General features: G+C 45.3%; 5 protein-coding genes across 5 annotated transcripts; 2 read left to right on the top strand and 3 right to left on the bottom strand.

Moving 5' to 3' along the window:
* Nucleotides 1–139: 139 nt before the first annotated feature.
* EYB26_003684 (uncharacterized protein) lies at nucleotides 140–3,088 on the bottom strand (the record flags this gene model as incomplete). Its single annotated transcript, XM_054262978.1, has 2 exons — nucleotides 140–1,031; nucleotides 1,089–3,088. The coding sequence occupies 2 exons, from the start codon at nucleotides 3,086–3,088 to the stop codon at nucleotides 140–142; spliced, it is 2,892 nt and encodes a 963-aa protein (XP_054118953.1).
* A 1,445-nt stretch (nucleotides 3,089–4,533) lies between these two features.
* EYB26_003683 (uncharacterized protein) lies at nucleotides 4,534–6,356 on the bottom strand (the record flags this gene model as incomplete). Its single annotated transcript, XM_054262977.1, has 3 exons — nucleotides 4,534–5,342; nucleotides 5,404–6,071; nucleotides 6,136–6,356. 3 exons carry the CDS (start codon nucleotides 6,354–6,356, stop codon nucleotides 4,534–4,536), a joined length of 1,698 nt encoding a protein of 565 aa, XP_054118952.1.
* A 1,133-nt stretch (nucleotides 6,357–7,489) lies between these two features.
* On the top strand, nucleotides 7,490–8,626 carry EYB26_003682 (uncharacterized protein; the record flags this gene model as incomplete). The annotated part of the gene is made up of 4 exons (XM_054262976.1): nucleotides 7,490–7,531; nucleotides 7,610–7,943; nucleotides 8,068–8,246; nucleotides 8,306–8,626. The coding sequence occupies 4 exons, from the start codon at nucleotides 7,490–7,492 to the stop codon at nucleotides 8,624–8,626; spliced, it is 876 nt and encodes a 291-aa protein (XP_054118951.1).
* A 4,363-nt stretch (nucleotides 8,627–12,989) lies between these two features.
* On the top strand, nucleotides 12,990–16,028 carry EYB26_003681 (uncharacterized protein; the record flags this gene model as incomplete). Its single annotated transcript, XM_054262975.1, has 1 exon — nucleotides 12,990–16,028. One exon carries the CDS (start codon nucleotides 12,990–12,992, stop codon nucleotides 16,026–16,028), a length of 3,039 nt encoding a protein of 1,012 aa, XP_054118950.1.
* A 1,785-nt stretch (nucleotides 16,029–17,813) lies between these two features.
* On the bottom strand, nucleotides 17,814–21,273 carry EYB26_003680 (uncharacterized protein; the record flags this gene model as incomplete). The annotated part of the gene is made up of 3 exons (XM_054262974.1): nucleotides 17,814–17,984; nucleotides 18,038–18,255; nucleotides 18,312–21,273. 3 exons carry the CDS (start codon nucleotides 21,271–21,273, stop codon nucleotides 17,814–17,816), a joined length of 3,351 nt encoding a protein of 1,116 aa, XP_054118949.1.
* Nucleotides 21,274–21,567: the final 294 nt, after the last annotated feature.

Genomic DNA, 21,567 nt, shown 5'->3' with positions numbered 1-21,567 from the left:
CCATGCAAACTTAACCAGATACCTATCAATTAGAAGTGATATTTCCTTAATTGCGGAGATGTGATTGAACCTTGTTCAAGCTTTATATTTGCGATATCAGTATCCTAAGGTAGACAAATTCCTGATCATTATTGTACATTCAGACTCCCCTCCTCCTCATAGCCGCCTTCAAAATCCTAGCGAAATCAACTGTGTGCTCACGGTTCAACATCTTAGCATGAATGCCTGGGCAATCGTGAAACTCAATACTGGTTCGTACAAAACCCGCCCATTGACCTAGCTTATTTTCTTTCCAATCCTGTCGATCGCGAGCTGCGTATTTTGGTGGATCTGCCACGAAGACATCCATCTGGTCAACTGTGCCAACTGGCTCATAGGATTTTAGATTGAGTCGGAGATTTTCCGTGATATCAGTAATTAGTACCAGGCGCTTTGCATCAAGAGCCAATGCCTGCATACGCTTCACATCACCGATATTAAATATGCGTTTCACGGCCGCTTCACGATCCAGGGTGCGCATGTGTGGCGTGATTTCGAGCATGGTGGACTCATCTATAAGCTCCAGATAAAAAGAAATATGAAGCAGCACATCAATCCAGTCAAGGTCTTGAACATAATGTGCAACACGGGGTGGATAGTCAATACTAGCCAAGAAGCGAACCTCTTGCCCCTGCGCCTCGAGCTCCTTGCCTACCTCATACGCAAGTGTTGAGCCAAGTGAATATCCTGCTATAGCATACGGGCCCTCAGGCTGTGTTTGGCGAATATAATTTGCGTATGTTTCTGCTGTCTCGCGAATTGATGAGAACAGGCCTTCGTTTGGATTGTAGCCCCTAGTACGAATCGCATACACTGGGCGGGTTGGGAAGTGTGCTGCCAGTGCGATAAAGACGATTATGTCACCGCTGCCAGGGTGGACGAGGAACAATGGTACTTTGGTGCCGTTTGGTTGCAGAGGGACGATGGGGTTGTAGACTGGCTGTTCGGAGACGACTGTTTCAATCGATGAGGCAATAGTGCCCACGGTTGGCCTAAGTTATTGTTAGCATATTTTGAACAAGATGGACGGATATTAGATTAACTCTCACTCTGTTAACAACACAGATATAGGAATATCAATCTTCGTTTCCAATGCATCCTGAACTTTGGCTTTGAGAAGCATCAAATTGAACGAGTTAACACCCAAGTCAAAAATAGACGAATCCAAACTTATATCATCAGATGAAATCTTGAGAAGCTCGGCCAATATACTTTGAATCAACTTTGCAGTCTTTGTTTCTGGGCTTCGCCATTTGGAATCTTGATAGCGCCTAAGGGCCTCCGAATCTTCTTTCTCAAAGACGTGATATTCACCGTTCTCTAACGCTGCACGGACTTTGCTGCGCGAAATCTTGCCTAAAGAAGACTTTTCGAGCATCTGCTGAGGAAGTGGAATCAAGCGAGCTGGCTTCCAACCTGTATTTAGGGCTACTATTTTTGCGATGATTGCTGCTGTCTCGAATCGAGCCTGATCATCTTCTGGGGCATAAGCGGGAGAGTACACAATAGCAAGGTCTTCGGTGGGCGAATCGGCTGCTCGGTGTGAAAAGGCAACGGTGAACGTTGGAATAAGACCGGCAATTCCTTCCTCTTCAATGGCCGTTTCGATATCCGTTGAGCTCCACTTGATACCATTGATCACAATAATATCTTTGGTGCGCCCAGCAAGAATCAGGTTTCCTGCTTCATCGATCCTTGCGAGATCCCCAGTTATGAACCACCCATCTGCCGAGAATGAATTGGCAGTTGCCTCCGCATTGTTGAAGTAATGATTAAAAACAACTGGCCCAGAAACTTGAAACTCTCCCACTTCACCATCGGGCGCCTTCTCTGTTTTGTTGTTTAAATCCACGACTCTCATTTCAACCCCTGGAATGCAAGTCCCCAAGTTCGCAAACTCAAGTCCAGCCGCGAGGTCGTATGATGGGCATGCCAGCGAGTAGATGGTCCCTCCACACATCTCCGTCATGCCGAATCCAGGTCGAATAACTTCTGCCTGAACGCCAAATCGACGAAACTCGCGAGTCAGTGCGTCACAAGTCGTTACCACGCTGGCCTCAGCTCCAGCAATGAAAGCTTTGAGTCGCGACAGATCCGCCGTCATGGTCTGGTTTGCTTTCAAGCTATTTAGGATTTTTGCAAGGAAGAAATTTGGGGCAAATGTATAGACGATCTTGTGCATATCGAGAAGCTCTATAAAGCGTAACGGATTGCGTAGGAGCTCTATAGCTGGAACATGTACTTGATCGCTTCCCAGGCTCATGGCGTGCAGGTGTATTTCAGTCAGACTTGCGACGTGGTCCATGCCTACCCAGTTGAGAAATGGATCCCCAGGAGCGATGGCATGGAAAGAGCTCTTGCTTTGCACTGCCTTTATGATCTGACCATGTCGAAGTGCCACTGCTTTCGCGTTGCCAGTGCTTCCAGAAGTTAGCATAAGCACAGCTAAATCCCCCTTCTGCTTCTTGATTCCAGTTATAGACACAGATGGAGATGTGGAATGGTTGCACTCCAGTAACTCAGCCGCGTGTAGACGTAGACCTTCAATACCATCAAATTCAGGGATTAAATGCTTCGCAGTCAAAATGACGGGTTGCTGAAGAAGTGTCTGAAGGTGTTTGAGATGTTTGTTTCTCTGCACAGCATCATTCACCAACGGCGTCGAAATTGCTGGTAGGATGCCTGCAAGTGTTGCTGCCCAGAACCATTCAATGGTGTCATGCTGGCTGTCAAAATGGAGGAGAAGCACGGTTGATGGAGTTAGGTCCTCGATAGTACTCAGCAAGCGAGCCTTGTGCGTTGCCTCCTCTAGAAGGTCGAAATATGAGACGAAGGTAGGCTCCAGTCCCTCGTTTCCGGGTTTGTAGAATGTCAGTCCGTTTGTTGTCGTGCTTGCTGTCTGTAGGAGCTGGGAAAGATTGTTGGTCATGCCCAGGCATGTACTCAGCAAGTTTTGCTGTCCAAATTGAGCAGACTTTGCTATAGAAAGAGAGGCCGATGAGTGCTTGGTAGCAGGGACACCGTCATCGTCGGTAACATGTGGTGCCATCTTGTTTGATTTTCATGTGTGTATGTTGTGAAACGAAGATGAGAACGGGAAAATTTGGACTTTATGAAGAGATGAAGGAGGAACTTTCGAGCAAGAAGAGATGCAAACGTAGGTAAACACGCCTGCCAAATACGGTATTTCGTGTTTGCGTAGGGAGCACGGCAACCTAGTCTTTCTTTATTCGCATCTCTTTGTTTGCAAAACTTCCTAGTTACATTGCTTGTCAAATCTTCAACAAAAAAAGGCTGGCGTCATGCCACGATCAATAAAATGGCAACTAAGAAGGATATATATAGTTACATGGACGAATACGAGTTGACCAGGCCCTTGACAGATAGCATGCAGCTCGTGATTTTTATGATTAATCTTGCATATTACATTCCAAAGTGGTTGCAGTCATGGGATCATCTAGATTTCAAGAAAGATATGACCGCTTGTTGATTTCAGCCTATTGATAACAACTCCATCGAAGGCGGGGCTTCAGGTGTGCTAAGACCTCCTTGGTAGACAGGCATGTCACTGAGACTAACAGTCTTGGAATCAATTCTGCCGTCAAGTCAAGGAGGTCACCTGGACAGCCTATTTCTAATATAAAAGCAAGCACAGCGAAATCGAAGCCCGTAGTTGGCATTACGAATTGTGGTTGGATATCAATGTCGACATGTGCACAAACTGGGCCACTCAAGTGTAGGTACTTCGTTCACGGGCCTCTAGTTCATTGCTCCTCAAGTTTCCTCTTTAGAAAATATAGATCTAGCTTCAGGTTAAGTCAGCCCTGCTTAAATTAATCAAACTCAAGAATTTTCCTTGTATGTTCGCCGTTATGAGATGGTAGGCGCATGACCAGTGAAGCCCTAAAGCCGTAACAAGGGAGGGTCTAGCCATTTATGGCAACATCACCCGAATTTCACAACCCTAAGTCCTAACGATTTTGAACGCCTTGATGAAGCATATTACTACCATGACTATTTGGTTTCGGGATTGTAGAAACTTTGCAGAATAATCCATAAAAATTTCCCAGGTAGCCATGCATTGATATTGACGCTTTGCCGGGTTTGCCCCATGAAATTATCACGTAAGATCTTCACTGGGCAAGATCAACATCTTGGGCATTATCTTTGTTCTAAGATTCAATTGGGAAGAATATTCTCAATCTATTGTTTGTGCTTTTATATTGAGTGGCCAGTGAGAATATCCAGCTGTCTGGTACCTACTTTTATCTCTCTTTCTCCTATTCCACCTTCCCCTTCCTTCTTCTCTTGCTTTTGTATCTTGGTTTCTCTCTTTCCTTCGATCATCTTTCTGCTTAGATTCAAATCTGCATAGGGGCATCGTTGATAAACTATCAAGATGTAACCCACACTTTTCTAGACATGGAGAGAGCGCCATCGCAACCAGAGGAGTATACAAGCACAAATTCCTCTAGAGTATACCGATCAACACAATTAATCTCTACCTCGTCTCAGCCACCTAGTAATAGCCCACCAACGTGTAACCGAAAGCGAGAGAAGGGTAAGAGGCACCGCCACCGCAAAGAAAATCCAAAACGTAGTGCGCAGACTCGCAATATCCGAATTCATACTAAAGAAACTCGAGACAAATGACAGTGGCACAAATACAACAGCCAAGTACGTCAGACGCGCAAGACTTTTGTTCTGTTCTGCAGAACGCTTAGCTTCTTCTATGGATATTATTGCCGTGACGACGCGGACGAGATCTTGGACCTGTGCTTGGAGCGTCTCGAGATCCTTGAGAATAATAAGGAAATCCTCCCGTAAATCTCTAAGAGATTGGTCTTTGGAATCGGTGGGTGAGAGATTCTTGTCGCCGAGAATCCCGTTGAGGATATTGGTGACCCATTTTCGATATCTGGGAACATTTCGACGGAAGGGGTGAAGCCATTTGAGGGAGGCATCCAACCCATATTTTTCACCATGTCCTCGAAAGTCTGGGACTTCTAGTTCCCATTCAATTTGAGTCAATCTTGTGGTCACGTACTCTTTGACAGTAAGCCACTCGATAGCAATAATGCTGAGAATTGCAACGGCAAATGTATTCGGGTGCCCTTCCAATTCATTTAGTTGTTGCATTGACATTTTCATTGTCCAGTGGATCACAGCCTCGAACAATGAATCCTTTGGAACGGGCACCGCCGGTACGCTTTTCGATGCAAGACTCGGGGGTGGTTCGAAGTTGAATCCTTTTCCCCAGAGAGGATACCCTTCTTTTATCGAAGGGTCTACTATCAATATCCCTACACACACATTTTTTTTAAGTTTTCAATGCGAGTCTAGGAAACAGACATGAAACCTTACCCAACGTATGTTTTTGATGTTTCCCATTGCGTCGAAGCCATAAAGACGCCTTACTACGCCACATGTTTACTGATGCCTGCTCATCATCCAGTAAACTCGCGCTTATACGGTCGTCATCCAACCGTCTGAGCACGTTCATCCTGCGTGCTTCTTGTGTAGCTCGTAATTGCGATTCTTTGCTTTTAAAGTATCGTGGATGGACGTAGCGAAAATGATAGAAATTCCGACTTCGAGTGATATGAGGAAGTTCTTCGAGCTCCACCCAAGGATCCCTAGTGTTGTACCATAGATAGTCGCTTATATGGCCTCTCCAGAAATGGGGGTCGATGTCATATGCAGATCCGAAAGCTTCAATGACATCTCTGGACAGATCCTCAATGACAAATAATCTGGAATGATCGGGGCTGTGGTTGAAGTCATATTGTTCAAATAGTCTGCGAAGCTCGTGGATACTGTTTATTGATGTTCGTGTAGGTTCGCCATCTATGTCTTGAGGGAAGTCTATCATCACCACTCGGGTGTGCTTTGCGCGTGTTTCTCGATCTTCTTCTGTGAGATGTCGCCATTTAACTGGAGAGGTTGTCACCTCCATCCAGCTTGCCAAGTACGATAGAGAAGGCCATCCCCGCGAAATATTCTTAATATGTTTCAGATATGGCATAAAGTCACTTTATGGAGTAAGCAATCTCGAACATAAAGCTGGTTATGGTAGGTTCGTGGGTAAGAACCTACGTGTTTATCTCCCATGGACGCTTTTGTTCCAGTGGCGTATATACATCTCCAATGTGATACGTTCCTGCTTCATTAGAATGAGGCAAAACATTGTTCGAGTTATGTCCTTGAAAGCGGTTTCGGATTCTCTTCTGCTGGGAAACTGGAAGGAGATGTCCCGCAGGACTGGCCCATGATGGGGACGGTCCCACTCGTTTATGAGGCTTTTCGCCCAGGACCATTATTTAATTTCCCACGCCGAACACATAGTCTGTAGGAATAATTGACAAGAACGAGAGGAGAGTTAGACATTCCAAACTGGTGGAAGAAAATAGCGATGGATTTAAGCTTATTTCAGGGGGCCAAAAGTTAAACTGATCTAGATGAGACTCCACAATGAGTCGATTTGGACTTTTATTGGCTCAGGTAACTAGTCGGTTATGGCAGCTAAAATCCGATCGCTGCCTTGCTGCCTTAGGTTTGTATTAGGGCAAGAAGTCCCAACTTTAAAAGATTGGTCAGTGGTTTCAAGAGTGTAATGTTGCTGTTTAGCTCCAGTAAGGGAGGCGTTGCGTGCATTAACTATGATATAACAGTTCAAATACCGGTCCATCGGCTACTATCCCAGAGTTCAAAGTCCTCAGTATGGCTTAGTATCAACGCTTATTATACCTAGGCACTGCAAAGGTATATAGAATAGCTGCAACCACGACGAATGAGCGAACAACCCAGATCTACATATGTAAATGTGCAGGAACGAATCTCCATTGATAATGTCACAAAGACTGAGAGCTGGAATACTGTCAAGACTCAACAAATAAATCTCTGGCAACGTTTATCATGGCATTATATGGGTGCACAGTCTCATAAAGTCTCCAGACTGGAAATAATTCACCTAGCTTGATAACTATAACTAGTCACTTTCAATTCCAACTGATTTACCCGCGCCGGACCAAATCTCGGAATAACGTCAAGAAAACCCGACCACCGCCACGGCCAGCTTCGTCCGGATGGGAACATTGGCTCGGGCAGATGACCTCCCCACTAAAACACATCTCTAACCCCTTGGTCTCACAGCTCCGGAGAGAAGTCATAGATAAAAGCAAACTTGGAAGAAATCATGGAGAAATTTCCTTGATTTAGATGATTGGCTATCCGGTACACAAACATTGGAAGGCTTCTAAAGACCGGGCATAAGGCCGACTAAATACCGATTTTAAAAATTCAATTGAAACTACTACAAAATAACAGGACTTTCATCTTAACGTTGTTTTCTATAACCGTCATGATAACCAATTAATCAAGTGAAATTCTTAGGGTTCGTCTTTTGAAACTGTTTGTATCTTCTATTCACGAGCCATCATCAATCGTCATCATGGCAACAAGCAACTATATTACCAAAGTCGCCATTGTCGGAGTATATCAAACCTCAAATCCTTCTCAATTCCCAGAATATTTTCGTCCTTGATCGCTAACATGATCGTCTTAACTTTAGGCTGGTGGAAATTCCGGAAAATTCATGACCGAAGCCCTTCTCAGAACCGGCAAACACACCGTTACAACTCTCACACGTGCTGACAGCAGGAGTGCATTACCTGAAGGAGTAATTCCAAAGGTAGTTGATTATGAAAAGCCGGAGACAATTGTGGAGGCACTCAATGGCCAAGAAGCGCTTGTTATCACTTTGGGTGCCTATGCTTTGAGCAACGAATTCAAACTTATTGAGGCCGCTGAGAAGGCTGGCGTTCAATGGATCTTGCCGAATGAGTGGTCTTCGTATCCAGGAGCTAATGAGCATATCAAGGATATGTTTTTCTACCAGATGAAGAGTGAGTATTGAGTAACTTCCAGGTTACATTGGCTTTGGATGGCTGATTGATCAATGATGGGTTCCGAACCTGAGATATAACATGCTACCATCTTATAGCAGTAGCTAATTTATGCTTCCCAAAGGTTCTACTCGTGAAGCTCTGGGAGAGCTCCGGAACTCTTCTTACATTGGCGTGTCAACTGGTTTCTGGTATGAGTGGAGTCTGCCCATGCCCCTAGCATTCGGGTTCGACATCACCCATCGTTCTGTTACCTTCTTTGATGAGGGAGAAGCTAAGGCTTCTGTATCAACTTGGGCTCAAGTATGGCTCCTGTCGCCTTGGTTTTATGATAGGTTATTAACACGAGTGACGTTACCTAGGTTGGGCGAGCTGTAGCCGCTCTTCTCAGCTTGCCCGTTCAAGCCGAAGAAGGCAAAGGCGATGGCTTTCTCAAAAACTTCAAGAACAAAGACGTCTACATCAACTCCTTTACAATCAATCAAAAAGAGATGTTCGATTCCCTTCTTCGCGTGACCGGTACCAAGCCAGAAGACTGGACGATTACCAACGAGATTGCCGAAGAGCGTCTGGCAGCGGGCCTCAAGGAAATGCAAGAAGGTAAACACTCGGGCTTTGCGAAGAAATTGTACACACGTGTCTTTTTTCCCGACGGCTTTGGTGACTACAACACTACATCTTAGTTATTATAAAGGCTCATTAGTTGAAAGTATCAAATATTCATGGCAAGTGGTTACTCAACGGAATGGTGTCTGCATAAACCAGTGAGAAGCACCTTGAATGCATCAGTGCGAATTTTGAAATTTCTATGACCAGGAAATACATTTGTCAAACGAATTGTTGTACGAAACCTGTAGATGAAAATGTCTACGTGTAGTTCAAGATAACACTAACCAATCATACCAGACCTGGTTATCAAAACAGGACCTCAAACATAGCTAGAGGCGACGCCCCTGGTTGCACATAGACGCAGGTCCTTGTCTAGGTAACATATGATATGGGCCGTGAAGGTTATTTGATATATGGCATCGCAATCACTACAAGCCCTCAATTCTATATCTAATATATGCATCCATGGTACCACACATTGCGCTAAAATTAGATCTTGAAACTGAGCATGATCGGATTTGTTTCTCATAAATCCGGATGCATGATGCAGCTCAAAACGTCCACTAGAGCTGCAATAGATAGCTTCTCGAAGCCGGCGTAGGAAAAAGACAGCATGTCAAATTTATTTTTCTCTCGACTTTCCTTAAACCGGTAAACTGCACCGATTGTTGCCCGAAGTTTTCAAGGTGAAGCGCTTCGGGCATCAAAACGCGTGAGGCTGACTAGGACTGCTGTCGGTATGCCGGCCAGCAGATGATGTTGGCTGGCCAGCCCTACGAGAAATTAGTAAAGAAAGGCCGATTAGTGTTTTCAGACTGAAAATGCAGGTATTATTCCATCATTCTGCTGCCTATAATTAAATTTGAATTTGCATTTGAATGAACGTTGCATGAAGGCTTCCAATCTGTGGTGCAGGCCGAATGAGCCTCTTTAAGTTATCAATGGGTTCGCAACATATTATCACCACAATTCATGATCGACGATTCTTATTTTAGATGAAGTAGAAACGTATGGCGACTTCAACTTACAGGCAAGTAAAAAGGTGGCTTGTTCGTTGGCATGGAGGTAGCACAGTAATTACTAATTAGGAAATTATTAGTCTCTCAGATGTATCTGGCGATGAGATGACAACCATGAAATCATCAATCTACTAATTCCATCTAAAGATTGGTACATAAGCAGTACATGGATGTAACGAAACATGTACTTCCGAAGCAAAGGTGTGAGCCTCGTTCAACACCTTAGACGGACTTGATTTCCCATAATGTCGAAAATTTTACAACACATAGCTCACCGACGTATCTAAACAGATTAAATTTAGCACCTTTACTCTGCAACATTGCATACAGTCATTACATGCAGTACTTCATGCATCTGAACAGATTTGTCCACAAGGTCGATCACGATTTTCCAGAAAGACTACTCCTTGGCAAGCTTCCATCTCTACTGAGGAAAATTCCGATTTTAGTAGTGAACGACCTACCTAAAGCTAGTTTGCTGCGCTTAAGAGCGCTATAATTAATATAGTCGACGTATCTGGCTATTGGTAGCTGACATGCATGTCGTCTAACAATTGGAAGCATCACTTTGAAGGACGCTACACATGTATGACCTTGAGGGACTCCACGAGATGTTAGCGTATAAAAATCGCCCTAAAAAGAAATTCAAAAATCTCAAGCGTACAAAACTAAATTTGGTGATGACAATGGTTTTTCAAACTCTTTAACTTAATCGATATTCTCGGTCTACGTTCTTGCTTGGGGCCAAACGGCCCCAGAGGATTTTGGGTCTATTTCTATGTCCGAGACAAAAGCAAGAGTATCTGGAAAACAGTACGGAGTTTTCGAAAAGGAGAAACTTACCCCAGTCATGTTTCGCACTCGTTATACTAGCCCATAGAATGTTCTCTTGCTTCTCATATAGATTTTTTTTTGTTACAACAATCCTTACAATTGGTACAAGTGGGTCGATCGGACGTTCCCGCCCTCGGCCCGCGATCGAGCCATTTTTGATGGACCACAGGTCCGCAACTTATTCCTTATGTTGACAACTTGACATACAATTTCATGCATTATTGATATCATTATCTTCAGCGGAGCTGAATTATTTAACTCCAAAACGCGTAGATCATGCAATACTACTTAGCAGGGCTGGAAAAATAACGCCTTGCGCCTCACTGTCGATAGTGAACTTTTCAATGAGAAGTATCCTAATCCGGTCAAGAGAAAAAAAGAGGGGAAAGAAAAGAAACACCAAGTCGACCAATGTCGGGGCTCTGCTCCCTAGTACTACAGTAGAACAGGTTTAGATGCAGCCGCCGACGCACTAACTAAACATTTAACGATATAAGTTAACCCTCCTCTTTTTTCTGTTCGTTCGCCGTGTGTTCGGCGGGGCTTGACTGGTTCATGGCTCCATGGCGGCACTCGCACAAAACCATAGGGCCCCGCCAGTCAATTGGAGCCACGCATAAGACTAACGCAACAGGTCACATCTTCGAAGGAGGTTGGCTATCTTTCACTATATAGTAGTATCAGTGCCCTCCATTGTTCAGAATTAAACCATCTAACCAACGCAGCAAAAACTTAGCCCATCGTTTTGTGATGCAATTCGACAGCCGAGCATCCAATGGCAACAATAATGCATCCTTCGGTACGGAGATGGCCCTTCCTCATTCCTTTTTGAGTGACCAAATCCTTACCGCCGGATAGTGTGCGCCGTTTTCTGAGAAGGAACCTCAGTCATCCTGTTTATCGGAATGAGACGAGAATATCGGAAGATGAAGGAACAGTTTCGAGGTAACCCGAGCTAGAAGTGACTAACGTGGTCAACACCCATGCTGCTTCCTTTGTTCTTGATATTATTAATCCTTGGAGTCGCATATTTCGGATGCATGGAAGGAAATCCAGGTATAGTCAAGTGCTACAGATTAATGCATGTAACTATGGCGGTTCTGTTCGGGTCATGGCTTTTTGGAAGGAAGACTCGAGCGTAAATTTAGTTAAGAGGACAATTCCGACTAGCTACGAAGAAGTAGTTTTGTATCCAAGCAAGAGTATGTGCGATTGTAGTTAGTCCAATCACCATCCGTCGTCTACCCTACTGTTCTTTCTAACAATCGGCCACGTCGGATGCGCGGGGAGACTCGCTGTGATAGATCAGCATATGGAGTCGTCTCCTTTGACTGTTCATAATTTAGTTTATTCAGGTGCAGGAGCTGTTTCGTTTCATTTTTTATTTTTTTTTTGACTTTTTTTCCCAGTCCTTCACACTCTCAAAATTCCAAGTTCCTTCAAGGGACAAGGATTGGAAATTTTTCGTTGTAGGCTGCGCTATTGATTGTGCTCTATTGACTATTTGCTCTAGGCTGTGTCCGGGTACACTCAGACCAGCCGATGACACCTGCGCCCCCTGGTCAGGCCGCAACGCAGCAGAGCTTTTAGAAGGGAAGAAAAAAAATCGCACACTGAAGAAGTACCTTTTGTGTGCCGGGCATACATACAAACGACGAAACACAAGCCGGCCAGTATTCGTGCTCGCTCGCTGTGGTAACAACATTATACTGTCACTAATCGCACGAATATCCAATACCACGGATTTTTTTTTTTTTTTTCGTTGCTATTAGAGGCTACACAGCCCTACCAAGTGACGATTGCTGCCTAGTCTTTTGGGAACAATATTGTTACTCTAGAAACGCTGTTCCTGACCCGAATTAGCGGTCAGGTTATCAACAACATCACCAAGCAAGAAAAAAATTTTTCTTCTTCTGTGTGATAAAAACAAAATTTACCCTGCATCTGACTCATTAATCGTCTACTGGCAGTCAGCCACAGGCAATTTCTAGGGTATTGCATTCGCCCATGCAATTGTTGCACCACGTCTTCCAGCCGCCGTCCATTTCTAACCTCTAACATTGGTGGTATTTCTGTCCTACAGTCCTAGACGACTTGTGTGTGTGCTTGTGTCACTCAGACCTTCGGTTCGGATTCCGATTCCACCAAGTTCCATCATCGCTTTGAAAACAAGTCGCTATATATCGATATTGACATAATAGTGTTGCGTCGTCGGTCGACAATTACACAAGACACACGCCGCAGTTGTCTCAACTCGCCCACATCCCGTCTTGCCCTCTTTATACGTTTACAGACCGATACGTACCCCTTGCGCCTCAGCTCTTACCGACTGAGGTGGCCAAGGGGTGAAATCCCCTTAGGCGCCTTGATTTTGATCGATTTGGATTTCTTGGCACTTCCGGTTGTTGACTTCTCCGACATCTCACCTTCTTCCTTTTTGCCTTGACGCGGGCGTCTGCTGCCCAGCTAGACTCCCATTCTTATGGCCGCGAACTGTTGGGTTTTGCCGATTGTCCAGGTCCCTTGTGCGTGCTAGCGGACGCATCTGAAATCTAAGACTTTTTCCTGGACAGTCAAGCCCTCCATGGCAATCACGATCCGCGATAACTCGACCGGTAGTTCCCACCGGGGTTTCTTCAACACCCTCCGCGACCACGAGCTCGAGACACGATCCGAAAACGTAATGCTACCTTCGGCTGTGCCGAAAGTAAGCATGTGGCATCGACTAGGCTTGGGACGATGGCTTCACAAAGACGAGCATACCTCCGGATCGAGTTCCCCCACCAACACTACCAACGATCACCGAGAGAATCTATCGCGGCGTCTATCTCGAAAAGTAGGCGCCGTCGGTCTACCGCGACCCGCTACATTTCGTCGACAAAATTCCGAGCGACGAGATCGATTGGCACCCATCGAGCCAGAGTATCGCCGGACCCAATCCGCGGATCGCCGTCGGACATTGAGTGTGCAACGATCACACTCACCGACATCCCTCAATGTTGCCCGACTTTCAGCGCCTGAGGTGGGATCTTGGAGCGAACAATTATCCGGTCTGGGCCTTCGAGATGACAATTCGACTCACGAGTATTTACATGATACGGCGACTTTGGACCATGCGGAATCGAACCCATATAATCGCTTCGACGACGCAAGCATACAACCAGAGACCGTGGACGACGAATTAGAGCAAGAATTAGAAAGGAAATGGATTTTGAATTTGAGCATGCACTTTCGCGACAAGTCCGAACGGGAGAAGTTCTTCGTCACGTATGCAGAAAAGCCGAATAAATGGCGAAGAGTGACAGTATCGTGCGATTACCGAGGCGCTCCACCGGACTCTTTGGAGCAGGATTTGAAGGAATTACATTACCAACGTGACAAAAGCGCTCGCATCTACGAATCGATCAGAGAGTCGCTTCCAGAAATACAATTTTACGACACAGTCACCAACCTCAAACTTGAAACGAGTGATGGCCGATTGCATGTACATGTGACAGAAGATGTCAACGAAACTATTCCTTATCCACCTGTATCGAGTGTTCGACATCTTGGAAACCGTCTGATTCCAGAACAGGATCTCATGTTCGAGTCTCACCTTTCTGGGTTTGTTTACAAGGTTCAGTTAGACGGTAAAGCTTACATCAAGAAGGAGATCCCTGGTCCAGATACCGTTGATGAGTTCCTCTACGAAATCAATGCACTCCATGCATTACATGGTTCGCAAAGTGTCATACAGTTCGAGGGCATTATTGTCGATGACCATCTCGAACGTGTCAAGGGTTTGCTAATAAGTTATGCGGAACAAGGTGCACTTGTGGACGTATTATATGATTTTCGCGGTCAGTTGCCGTTGGCTCGCAGAGAACGATGGGCCAGGCAGATCGTACAGGGTTTATGTGAGATTCACGAGGCTGGTTATGTACAAGGTGACTTCACATTATCGAACATTGTCATTGACGGAAATGACAATGCCAAAATCATCGACATCAACCGCAGAGGATGCCCCGTTGGATGGGAGCCACCCGAGATCGCCGCAAAAATAGAGAGCAATCAGAGGATATCCATGTATATTGGTGTCAAATCAGACCTTTTCCAGCTGGGGATGACACTATGGGCCCTGGCAATGCAAGAAGACGAGCCGGAGCGTCAACCACGTCCTTTGTTCATACCGATCGATATGAAAATCCCTGATTATTATAGAAGGGTCATTGCTCATTGTCTCAGTGACCGTCCACGAGATCGATTGTCCGCAAAGGAGCTACTAGCCATGTTTCCACTTGATATGAAAGATCATCATCACCCCATCAGTGCTGTTGTCCCCCCTCCATGGAGTGCTTATCCTCACCCCGCTAGTGGTCCTCCATTCTATGATTCACTTCATATTGATGCTCCTCAGCCAGTTTGCCTTGATGACGATCACAATCAGCACGTTGAGCGGCCAGGTGTGGTATATGTGACACCAGCTGAATATGAATCAGAGGTCGAATTTCCTGAAATCGATTTTCCTCCACGGGGTCGTCGACCGTCAACACACGGTCTTCCTCTAAGCGACTATCAACCTTCGACATACATCCCATCAAGTGTCTCCCGCGATCCAGATGGCCGTCGATCCATCTCACAAAGTGACTTTGAAATTCATAGCAGGCCATCTCCAGCTATGCGGGTTGAACCTCGATTCGAGGAGGTTGAGGTCAATGGTACGCAGTATCTGGTCAATCCGGACGTGTTCTCTGCAGAGGATTTTGAAGCTCTGCAAGACAATACACACGAACCTCACGACTCTCAGGAATTAGAAAGTGGGAGAAGCTCTGATATAAGCCGCACTGTGGTTCCGCGATCGGTTGATGGAGGTAAAGATGCGGAGATTGAGCGAGATGCGAACGCCGAATCATCGGAAGTCAAGGCTAGAAACGACCAGAATGCTGGCATCTTGGGGGACTTGGTTGGTGTGAGCAGCCACCCATCAGTTTCATTGGAGCATCACAACGAATCTATGCCATTTAGCAGTAATCTGGAACGGCAACCTATTGAGACTTCGCCCACTATTACAATGTCAGCTGCTCCGGTCTCACCAATTAATGTTTTTGAGGCTCCGAAGGATCTTCCAGAGCCCAAAGAAGAGACAGAAGTCACACAAGGCTCGAGTAGTACTGGAAACCACATTCCGGAAGAAAGCTCACTGTTCGATTCGAATCTGCCCATCAACCCGGCCCTCCCGCGAACAACAGCATCATCAACATCATCAACGAAAAGAAGTTCACTGTTTAGCTCTAAGCTCCCAATCAACCCAGCTCTTCCACAGATAACAACAACCTCACGCCCAACCACAGCACGACCAACACCATCAAGACGAAACTCGCTCTTTGGTTCGCTATTACCAATCAACCCGGCTCTTGCACAGACAACACCATCACGACCAATTTCCAGAAGGAACTCATTGTTCGGATCAAAACTACCAATTAACCCGGCTCTACCACAAACAGCATCCACAACAAAGGCAGGAAGAGGCGAGAAACCAACGAGTGCTATGAAGCGACTCTCCTATCTTCTCGATTCGGTGTTACCTATTAACCCTGCTTTCTCGGTCAGCCGCCGAGATGGAATGAATTCTAATACATTCTAAACGATTTCCTCCGAAATCATTATGCAACATAACATCTCTCAACAAGGGAGCAACCTATATATACCATCTACTGGTTGCATTGCAACAAAATTACCTCGGAAGCAATCACATCATCACCATACAATTTCAACAATGACCACCACAAACAAACATTGTTATGCCTGGCGTTTCTTCAACATGGGATTTTGCACCACATCTCGGCATGAGACAAAAAAGATAGCGGCGCATTTATTTCAGGAGTTTGCTTTCTTGGAAATGGCTCGAACGTTTTCCTTTGTTCTTTTCCTTATCTCCTTGGAGTTTGTCATTTTTGGGACGTTCTCGCATCTAGATTACTTACTCTGATTGATTTTCATGACTTCGCAATTTGGCAAAAAGGGAAGGAAAATGATGGGATTGGGATATGGCGCTTGGAAATTTGCATTTCTTTGGATACTCTTTCCTTTGTTTCTAATGACCCTTTAGTATATTTTTGGCACACTTTCTACATATTTCATCAACCTGTTGTGTTAATACTTTTCTTGTCTCTTTTGTCTCGTTTTTCTAGCCTGTTTCTGGTTTCTGCGCTTTCAATTCTTCCTCATCGTGTTTTGATACATATAGCATTTTATTGACTCTCGATCTGATTTGACATATTCATTATTCTTTACCTGATACTCTCTACCTATCCTTTACTGCCATTTATCTTGAATCCGTTCATCTACTTATCCATTCTTGATCTGAACTTTGGTTCATCCATCTGACGACGTTACGAATCTCCCACTCCATTCCATTACACATCCTCGCATCCGGTTTCACGTTCCAGGGGTTCTTAGTTTCATTCCATTTCTGGTGTCTGGTCTTTTCTCATCACTCACTTACATTATCTACGGAGCAAATTCGGTCTTTTGGTTAGGTGTTTTCGCAATTGCAACATGCTTATTATATGTTTATTTAAGCACATGGTGGGGTTTCCAGGGCATGGATGTTTCGAGTCGTTTTGAAGTTTTCTTATTATATATATAGTTTTTTTTAACTCTAAATAGCTGATCTTCATTTCTCCTATCACTCATTTTCTTCTTGAAATGTCCATTTACCGGTGTAGTTTCCAGGGATATCTAGGTAAATTAGCCATTGGGTACATATGTAAACCTGACTCTTTGCTTGGGCCAAATCTTTATACTCATATATCCGTTTGATCTGTCCATTCAATGGAAAGAAAAGAAAAAGAACCAGTGAAATGACAATATATGATCCACTATTCCCTATCACACACACAGCAGCCCTTCATCTCGATATATGTAAGTGTAAATATATATACAGATTTCGACAAGTAAAATCAGGTCTAATTGAAATTCTTTTTGGATAAGAGAGGAGATGATAAAAAGTATGTATGTCTCAAGTCGTGACGAAGTATGTGAACGGTATTCGAGATTGAGACTTATCTCGAAAAGGGGGTTGGTTGAGAGCATCTTACAGACAAAGATGCTGAGAGGATGGTTGTAAATATGAGGCCATCAACAAACTATGTGGCTTTATCGAGGACGCGATGTTGAAACGGGGAGTGGAAAGTAGAATAACGAAAATTGGAAACAAAAGAATAGAATTATGCCGGTTACAAGAAGGCCAAAACTCCAAGCAATGCATCATCCTCGACAATAGCAGAGACATGCTCGTTTCTCTATGCCACCGTAGTAACAGAAAAATCAAAGTGTGCAGACCTCACAAGTGCGAGTGTTGTAGACAGAAAACGGGACAACACTTCGATACAAAGTACCGAAAGTTGTGGGCAGGTTGTGTACAGAATTAATCATCGTCATCGTCATACTCTTCCTTCCTCTTTTTGTACTTGGATTGTTTGGTGAGCTGTTTTTTCCAGACGTTGTTTGCTGCTTCGCGGTCTAGGTTAGAGAAAACGATGTTGAAGACGTCGGAGTACCAGTTAACAGGGTGACCTTCGATGCCTTCTTTGATGTTCTGCAGCAATGTTAGTTTGCGTTTCAACAAGGAGGTAATTAATGGTAGCTTACTTCAGGTAATTCCAGCCAGTCAGACATGTTGTCAGCCGGGAAGAGGATCTTCTTGGCTCCGGCACGACGAGCAGCGACAGTCTTCTCGCGGAGTCCTCCAATACGAAGAACCTTTCCGGTGACTGTCAATTCTCCAGTCATCGCGATGGTAGGGTCAAGAGGGTGGTTCAATGCAAGAGAAAGTAGAGAGGTTGCCATTGTAATACCAGCAGATGGTCCTATAAATCAATCCATTAGCTCGAATGTATCAACTAGTAAGTGAGAAAAATCTTACCATCTTTCTGCACAGCACCCTCTGGGCAATGCAAATGTACTCGGGCTTTTTCAAAGAATCTGTTCTCGGGGAAGTCTTGAGCCATGACTGACTTGGAAAAGGAGTACGCAATCTGAGTCGACTCCTTCATGACGTTCATCAAGTTACCAGTGGTCTCGAACCCAGGGCGAGAGTCGTAGGTGAGTGCATTCTCAAGGATAGATTCCACATAAAGAGCAGCACCTCCCATACTGGTCCAGGCCAGGCCCATGGTAACACCAGGAGGGAAGACATCGTAAAGACGATCGGATGTAAAAACTGGTGGGCCCACGTAATCCTTCAATACTTCCTTGCTGATGCGGACATGCACGCTTTCTGGTACTTTCAAAGCAGTACGAGGAGTCTCGGTTCTAGCCTTCTCTGGCTCGATCAAGACGTCTTGGGGGTCGACCTTCTCTTTGTCGGATTCTTCTTTGGCCTGTTTTCCTTCTGTCGTGAGGGCCTCTTCTGGTAGTGCATCTTCGCCGAGATCTTGGACGATTTTAAGGGCCGCCTTCCGGTAGACCTTTTCAATTTGCTTCTTCAAGTTTCGAACTCCACTCTCGCGGCAATAAAACTTGATAAGCTCCTCAATAGCATCCTCTTGCAAACAAACATCGACATCCTTCAGACCACTGAGTTCTTTGGCAGCAGGTGCAAGGTATTTATCGGCAATTGCCATTTTCTCATCGGCAACGTAACCTGACAATTCAATAAGTTCCATACGATCCAACAGAGGTCGTGGAATAGTGTCTGTCACGTTCGCTGTGCAAACAAACAGAACTTTTGACAAATCCACTGGTACATCCATATAATGATCAAGGAATGACGAGTTCTGTTCCGGGTCAAGCAACTCTAGAAGGGCAGAAGCAGGGTCACCCTGATGACCACGTCCAATCTTGTCGACTTCATCAATGAGAATAAGAGGATTCTCCGTTTGACATTTCTTCAAGGCTTGAATAATTCTTCCCGGTAGTGCACCAACATATGTTCTTCGGTGTCCCTTGATTTCAGCGACGTCCGTCAATCCTCCCACCGAGAACCTGTAGTATTGCCTATTGAGTGCCCGGGCAATGGACTTTCCAATACTAGTCTTGCCAACACCCGGGGGTCCAACCAAACACAAGATTTTGCCTTCCACCGAACCGCGGAGTTTGCCGACTGCAATGAATTCTAAAATTCGATCTTTGACATCCTTTAGGCCGTAGTGATCCTCATCCAAGACTGACATGGCATTTTTTATACCAAAGTTCTCTACGCTCTTCTGACCCCAGGGAATTTGTGTAAGCCAGTCGAGATAATTGCGAGTAACGTTGAACTCCGATGCAGCGGGTTCTAGGTGCGCAAGTTTATTCAATTCCTCGTCAAACACTTTCTTCACCGCCTCTGGCATAGCCAATTTCTCTGCTTTTTCTTTGAATTTCTCGACAAGTTTATCCTTGCCGTCGGATTCAATACCTAACTCTCTCTTGATTCCTTTCATCTGTTCCATTAACCAATATTCTCGCTGGCGCTTCTGAATCTTGGCCTCAACGTCCTTGGAAATCTTTGACTGCAGCTGAGCATTGATCAGCTCCTTTTTCAAGACGACAAGTGCTTTGGGAAGTCTCTCTTCTATGTTCATGGCTTCCAAAACTTCTTGCACCTCTTGGGAGTCTCCGGAAGCTACTGCAGCCGCGAAGTCCGCCAATTTTCCAGGCTCATCTCCTAGGTTACCCGGGAAATGGTCTGTCGCAAAGGCAGAAATCTGATCCCGGAAAAGTGGGTTGAATTGAACAATTTCCTTGCAGACATTGACAATCTCGCTCGTAACAGCTCGGATGACTGGGCTCTTCTTGTCAAACGGCTCTTCCGTAAGGTTCTCAACGTTGGCAAGGGTGACCGCGTGTTTGCGTAGGAATGATGTTGGCTCGTAGTGATATACTTCCTTTGGCGGAGCTTCGACGGCTCCTTCTTCAAAGCTTGCAACGACGTCTCCTTTCTTTTCATATGTATCCTTTGTAATTGGCTGATCAACAGTACTGTTCCGGGCTGGGTCATTGGGTGCTAGCAAAGAACTGATCTTGATCCTTCGATGAGGGTAAAGAACAGCTGTCAGGCCACCTTCACCATCCTTTGTGCTCAACGGATATGTAGATGTAATTTGAGCAAAAACACCGACATCATAAACATCATCCATGTTTTCAATGATATCACCATCCGCATCATCGTTCTTGAATAAGAAAGCTCCCACATAAGGCTGCCCGCGTTTCATCATTTCTTGTATAGCTGCCGCAACATTCGGATCTTTCACAGTAATTGCCTTGTAGAAGCCGGGAAACAACGGACGTCTCGCAATCGGAATGGACATCACTTGTGGGTAGACATCGGGGATAAAGGGTTTCTGAAGCGACTTTTCACCCTTTCTGCCTCTTCTTCCACCATCGTCATTACCGTTCCCGCCGCTAGGTTTCGATTCTGACCCTCCACCTCCGGAAACTGGTATCGGCGACGGCGAACTCGAATCGGCTTTGCTATCTCGACTTTTAGCTTGTTGAGACTCGCCCTTCTTGGTAACCTCTGCCTGCTCTTCCTTTTCTGCGTTACTCTTATCTCGCCGTCGACTTGGTGTATCGGTCGTCTGTGTTGAACCTTGCTTGTCCGTCGCATCTCCAGACTTCCGTCGAGAGTCTACTTGTTTAGTTGTGTCTTTGCCTTCTGCACCATCATTGTTTTCCGCATTTTCCGGCGCATCCTCCGAAGGTGGCGCCTTTTCTTTGTATGAGGTTCGACTTGACGTAAACGCCCGCGAAGCGATGGTCGGTGTAGGAAATATCGGTGTGCGTGTCGATGGCAATCGAGTGCTCGCGTGATGCCTAGCTGAAATGGGGGCTATCCTGGGAGTTACATAGTGTGGCGCACGATGGAGTGCAGCTCTCCATGAAATGACCTGGCCTCGAAGCATGCTATGGGTTATGCGAACATCAAAGGGCACGTGCTGGCCCGATACGAAGATAGACCGTTTCAATAAAGCGAATATGCAATATAAAAAAAGGAAAAAGGGCGCTGCTAGGACTGAACAGTCGGAAAGAGGATGAACAGAGGCTCTTTCTCGGCTGTATGAATCGAATGGTTGATAATCAAGCACGTCGATTTCTCCGAATGTCGGGGAACCTCTGGGATCATCCCACGGGATAATATTCTTCCGCATTCCGGGACGACCTCTCCGTGAAATTTTTAGAAGCTTCTATCAAGGTCG

The sequence above is a fragment of the Talaromyces marneffei genome, chromosome 2, assembly GCF_009556855.1.
Source record: "Talaromyces marneffei chromosome 2, complete sequence".
Taxonomy (NCBI): Eukaryota; Fungi; Ascomycota; class Eurotiomycetes; order Eurotiales; family Trichocomaceae; genus Talaromyces; species Talaromyces marneffei.
The sequence above is the reverse complement of the archived record's forward strand: the minus strand, read 5'-3'. Positions and strand labels throughout refer to the sequence as shown.